Here is a 6,459-nt window from a genome sequence, read left to right on the forward strand (position 1 = left end):
GATGGTGACAGTAGTTACACACACACACACACACACACACACACACACACACACACACACACACACACACTGTACCGTGCCGTGATGTTGCAGATTCCTGACAGCAGTGAGTGCCATGGCCCTACCCTCCGTGCCCAGCTCCAGCCTGGTCACCCTGGTTATCATACTGGCCTCCCTCAACATCCCCTCCTCCACCATCGCCCTCCTCTTTGCCGTCGAGTGGCTCCTGTGAGTTGTCCTTGGTTGGTTGGTTCGTTAGGAGGAATATTGGCCCAGTGGTGTACGCGTCCGCCTCAGAAGCGAGAGAATCTGAGCGCACTGGTTCGAATCCCACAGTGGCCAATATTTTCTCCCCCTTCCCCCATCGCCTCCCACCCACCCCTCCCCTCCCACCCCTCACTCCACTCCGCTGGATCTTGAGTGGTGGTCTGGACGATAGTCTTTCGGATGAGACGATAAACAGAGGTCCCGTGTATGTCGCAGCATGCACTTTGCGCACGTAAAAAGAACCCACGACAAGAAAAGGGTTGTCCCTGGCAAAAATTCTGTAGAAAAAAATCCACTTCGATAGGAAAACAAATCAATTTTATGCAGAAAAAAAAACCCAACAACCAAAAACATGGGTGGTATTCTCAGTGTAGCGACGCGCTCTCCCTGCGGAGAGCAGCTCGAATTTAACACAGAGAAATCTGTTGTGACACAGTACAATACAATACAATACAATACATTACCTAATTCGGCTCAACGCTCGCCTAAAATCAGAGAATCACTTAAGCTTACTGCAATTGGGCCAACAGCAAAAGTGAGAGCTCTATGACCAATTGTTTCTCCACTGCAATGGGAAGTCATTTACAGCATAGTGGGTTAGTTTTTTTTTTAAAAGGCCTATGACTCTTAAACTAGGAGGCAAGATTGCACTGGCTCTTACTGCTGCAGCCAATGCCAACTGTCCGAAAACCATCTTGGCAAGTAGAATAAGGATGTAACTTGGGCAAAACGCTCTCCACTGTGATCACGTTCTAGCCCAGTTCTAGTTAGGACAACAGTTGCTTTCTCTGCTGTTCTGATGATCATAGTCGGATATGACTGACTGTCATACTTACTCAAAGAGTTCTAGAAGAAACCTCATCCCCAGCGACACCCCCCTGCAACTTTTCTGACGCTCTGAAATAGCCTCATATCACACACACACACACACACACACACACACACACACACACACACACACACACACACACACACACACACACACACACACACACACACACACACACAAGCAAGCACGCACACACACACATACACACACACACACGCATGCACGCACACACACACACACACAACAGGCACGCACGCACACACACACACACGCACGCACGCACGCACGCACACACACACAAGCACGCACGCACACACACACATACACACACACACACGCATGCACGCACACACACACAACATGCACACACACACACACACACACATACACACACGCACACATACAGCATTAAATTTTTGCCTGTGTAACAAAATAAAATCAAAGCAGATGGCTAGTCCTTAGTAGGGACAGTGTGTTTCGAATACAGTAAACATTATGTGAATATTATGACTGTGTGTGTGTGTGTGTGTGTGTGTGTGTGTGTGTTTATATGTGGGTTTATATATATATATATATATATATATATATATATATATATCTGTGTGTGTGTGTGTGTGTGTGTGTGTGTGTGTGTGTGTGACGTGCAGGGATCGTGTCCGCACGGGTTGCAGTGTGGTCAGCCATTGCTACTGCGCGGCAGTGGCCCATCACTTCTGTATCGCTGACCTGGTCAGGAGAGACAGAGAGGAGGCCAGCGGGGAAGAGGCACCCCTAAAGCACGATGAAAACAACGCCCATGGGGACCTCACCCTCAACACGAAATTTTGATGTTTAAAAATAATAAATAAATTGTATGTGTTTTTTGGGGAATTCCCAAAGAGAGAGAGAGAGAAAAAGGTTGATAATTTTGATGTTTTAGTGTTTGGGGGAATTTCTGAAGAGATCGAAAGATTGATAAGTTTGATGTTTTAGTGTTTGGGGGGGAATTCTCAAACAGAAAGAGAAAGATTGGTAATTTTTATTTTTCAGTGTTTGGGGAATTCCCAAAGAGAGAGAAAGATGAATAATTTTGATGTTTTAGTCTTTTGGGGATTTTCCAAAGAGAGAGAGAAAGATTGATCATTTTGATGTTTTAGTGGTTTGGGGAACTCCCAAACAGAGAGAGAAAGATTAATACTTTTGAGGTTTTAGTGTTTGGGGGAATTCCCAAACAGAGAGAGAAAGATTGATGATTTTGGTTTTTCAGTGTTTGGGGAATTCCCATGAGAGAGAAAGATGAATAATTTTGATGTTTTAGTGTTTGGGGGAATTCCCATACAGAGAGAAAGAAAGATTGATAATTTTGATGTTTTAGTCTTTTGGGGAATTCCCAAACAGAGAGAGAAAGATTAATACTTTTGAGGTTTTAGTGTTTTGGGGAATTCCCAAACAGAGAGGAAGAAAGATTGATAATTTTGATGTTTTAGTGTATTGGGGGAATTTCCGAAGATATCGAAAGATTGATAAGTTTGATGTTTTAGTGTTTGGGGGAATTCCCAAACAGAGAGAGAAAGATTGATGATTTTGGTTTTTCAGTGTTTGGGGAATTCCCATGAGAGAGAAAGATGAATAATTTTGATGTTTTAGTGTTTGGGGGAATTCCCATACAGAGAGAAAGAAAGATTGATAAGTTTGATGTTTTAGTGTTTGGGGGAATTCCAAAACAGAGAGAGAAAGATTGATGATTTTGGTTTTTCAGTGTTTCGGGAATTCCCAAAGAGAGAGAAATATGAATAATTTTGATGTTTTAGTGTTTTGGGGAATTCCCATACAGAGAGAAAGAAAGTTTGATAATTTTGATGTTTTAGTGCTTGGGGGAATTCCCAAACAGAGAGAGAAAGATGAATACTTTTGAGGTTTTAGTGTTTTGGGGAATTCCCAAACAGAGAGAAAGAAAGATTGATAATCTTGATGTTTTAGTGTTTTGGGGGAATTTCCGAAGAGATCGAAAGATTGATAAGTTTGATGTTTTAGTGTTTGGGGGAATTCCCAAACAGAGAAAGATTGATGATTTGGTTTTTCAGTGTTTGGGGAATTCCCAAAGAGAGAGAAAGATTAATAGTTTTGATGTTTTAGTGTTTGGGGGAATTCCCATACAGAGAGAAAGAAAAGATTGATAATTTTGATGTTGTAGTGTTTTGGGGAATTCCCAAACAGAGAGAGAAAGAGTGATAATTTTGATGTTTCATTATTTTGGGAATTCCCAAACAGAGAGAGAAAGATTGATCATTTGATGTTTTAGTTTTTTTTTTGAATTCCCAAAAGGAGAGAAAGAGCGAAAGATCGATAATTTTGATGTTTTTGTGTTTGGGTAATTCCCACACAGAGAGACACAGAGAGAGAGAGAGAGAGAGAGAGAGAGAAAAGGAGATAATTTTGCTGTTTTAGTGTTTGGGGGAATTCCCAAACAGAGAGGGAAAGATCATAACGACCATACAACAAACAAGAAGAGCGTCCTCTCGAAATTGGATTGCCATTGTCTCACAAATCTGGTAAGAGCACTTGCTCGTTTTTGGTGGTTGTTTTGTTGTTTTTTTCAGATAGTTAGTGTGGTTGTTTCGATATACGCTGTTGTTGTTGTTGGTCTTGTTCTTGTTCTTGTTTATGAACATTCCAAGAATGAGTACTGACCGACTTCCATTCGCTCTTGCGCGCACAAAAATAGTGGCACAGAAGTCATTTACATAATTCCTATATGCTATGTTACGATCATTGAGATTTTTCTATTGCAATGATTGGGCCGTTTTGTAATGCCTCCTTTTCAGATTGACTTTCTTCTCTTTTTTTCAGCTTGTTTGTGTACCAGCAACAAGAACTATGTCACCAAGGATTTATATAGAAACGATCAGTGAGAGAGAGAGAGAGAGAGAGAGAGAGAGAGAGAGAGAGAGAGTTTGTGTTCTATTTCATTCAGGGAAACTATGCAATTTTGTTGTTTGTGTTCGTGGCAATGACAGCAGCAACAGTAGTAGTAGTAGTTGTTGTTGTTATTCTTGTTTAGCAGCAGCAGTAGCAAAATGGAACTGTTATACGACGAAAACGTCGTGTATTATACTGCACGTGACTATCATCACATTAAATTTAATTGTGGATGCATCTTCACCAGCTGTCACTGGAATATGTATTCGTGTATAATACCCTACCATCTATCACACGACGGAATAGTCGTGGGTTAAAAAGTCAATCTGACTATCAACGCTGGAATTCATGGATTATTATAACTATCAGGCTGGACTGGTTGCTGGTTGTACTTTGTGTCGAAGACAAGGCACGACAAGACAATTAAGACTTGTTTCTTTCAGGAAACCTCGTGGGGGCACATGAAAATGTTATATATTTCATGAAACTAATATAACATTTTGTATTTGTGCTCATAATTGTTTACAGTGACAACACCAACTGTTTGCTTAAGACATACACTTTTTTTTATGACGAAAATAAATTGAAGATATACAGCTTTGTACAATGTATACATGCCAGAAGCGAGTGGGCATTTATCCCAGACGCAAACAGGACAAAATAACTTTATAAAAAAAAAGAAAAAAAAAAGAAGAAAAAAGTAAGCATGTTGACTCAGATGCGCCTTATCTGTGGAGTTAAATCAGAAAGCATTCATGATGATTTTCAGATATATTGTTAGGTGGGTCAGTTTCAGTTTCAGTAGCTCAAGGAGGCGTCACTGCGTTCGGACAAATCCATATACGCTACACCACATCTGCCAAGCAGATGCCTGACCAGCAGCGTAACCCAACGCGCTTAGTCAGGCCTTGAGGAAAAAAAAAGAAAAGAAAAAAAAAGTAAAACATGAAGACACACACTCACACACACACCCACACATGCACAACAGACATGCACCGAACATGCAGCTGCACAGATATGAAAGCACAGTCAAATACACACAAACGTACATGATCTCCCACAGTTAGGTGGTTCAACAACTACCCAGTGTGATTTACTGGGGAAAGTTCTGGAGAGGAGTGGGGGCTGTATATTCGTTCATTAATGTCAGCAGTGGTAGACACGTATACCTACATACCTGTCTTGGCACCTATTGTCCTAATCGTATCCGGGTACACAGTACGGAGCCAGTTGTGCCGTTCTTTTGTGTTCAATATTCACTGTCTTTGGTCAGAAGAACCACCATAATTTTTGTCTATTCCTGTACCTTGCCTACTTGGCATTTTGTAACAGAACTGTGACATATGGGATATGACATTCGCCAAACAAGTGACCGGCTTATCTCAAGACCAGAATGAAATACTCGCAGAGGAATGTTCTTGCACGGCGCCTGGTGGATAAAGGGTGGAGAATTTTCCGATCTCCCAGGTCAGCATATATGCAGAACTGCTAATCCCTTCGTGTGTATACGCAAACAGAAGATCAAATACGCACGTTAAAGATCCTGTAATCCATGTCAGCGTTCGGTGGGTTATGGAAACAAGAACATACCCAGCATATGCACCCCCGAAAACGGAGTATGGCTGCCTACATGGCGGGGTAAATAAGCAAAACGGTGATATACGTAAAATGTTACATGTCTGTCTGAGTGTGTGTGTGTTCGTGCCTGAAATATAATTGAATGACACTGGAAACGAATGGTGAACGCCCAGTGGCAGCCGTCAGTCGGCTCTACCCAGGTAGGCAGCCTGTTGTGCAAATGACCCCGTGTTTGTAAAGCGCTTAGAGCTTGGATAGGCGCCGAGGACAGGCGACCAAGGATAGGCGCTATATAAGTATCCATTATCAATCAATCAGTCAAAAACATACATGTGAATGTATGCGTATATAGATACCCACAGCAGACCTACACAAGAAATTATGTATTCAACCTTTGAGACTAACGAAAGTTCTGAAATAAACCGGAATGCTTCCATTCTAACAGTGTCGACTGTTCATGTTTACATGCGTATGCTGTGTGCGTGCGTGCGTGCGCGCGTGCATGTGTGTGTGTGTGTGTGTGTGTGTGATATGTATGTTGGTGTGTATTGTAGAAAAATGACTGTACCATTGCGGAAAACTATAATATTGGTCTTGTCGAGATATACCGTTATTTGTATTCTGTCTGTTTCTTGCTTAAGAGCATTTAACCGATTTTGTAACCCTATGGGTGTGTCAGACAAGAGAACAACATCATCAGCAAAATAGCATTAAGAACAATTCTGTTGCGCCAGGTATCATTTGTATTCCACTGATGTCTGCCCTTCTTTGCCGGATAACTCCACTGCCAATTCATTGATGAACAAGAGAGGCAAGGCCTTCAAGACTCACTTGTGATACACTTTTTAAAAAAAATCCAAGCTTTTTATGTATTGAGTATAATTTCA

The 6,459-nt window shown here is 41.5% G+C and overlaps 1 protein-coding gene and 1 long non-coding RNA gene across 3 annotated transcripts in view; both read left to right on the top strand.

The window, feature by feature from the left end:
* The window catches only part of LOC143289149 (excitatory amino acid transporter-like), a 33,521-nt gene extending 30,035 nt beyond the window's left edge, over nucleotides 1-3,486 (top strand). For both annotated transcript variants that reach the window (XM_076598047.1, XM_076598046.1), the window contains exons 11-12: nucleotides 94-228; nucleotides 1,744-3,486. In XM_076598047.1, coding sequence (XP_076454162.1) covers nucleotides 94-228; nucleotides 1,744-1,924 — 316 coding nt within the window. In that variant the 3' untranslated portion in view covers nucleotides 1,925-3,486. The remainder of the gene's footprint in view (nucleotides 1-93; nucleotides 229-1,743) is intronic.
* A 786-nt stretch (nucleotides 3,487-4,272) lies between these two features.
* LOC143289150 (uncharacterized) lies at nucleotides 4,273-6,006 on the top strand. The gene is made up of 2 exons (XR_013056194.1): nucleotides 4,273-4,775; nucleotides 5,062-6,006. It is a non-coding gene; the product is annotated as an uncharacterized LOC143289150 (long non-coding RNA).
* The last annotated feature ends 453 nt before the right edge of the window (nucleotides 6,007-6,459 follow it).

This window comes from Babylonia areolata, chromosome 13 (assembly GCF_041734735.1).
Source record: "Babylonia areolata isolate BAREFJ2019XMU chromosome 13, ASM4173473v1, whole genome shotgun sequence".
Taxonomy (NCBI): Eukaryota; Metazoa; Mollusca; class Gastropoda; order Neogastropoda; family Buccinidae; genus Babylonia; species Babylonia areolata.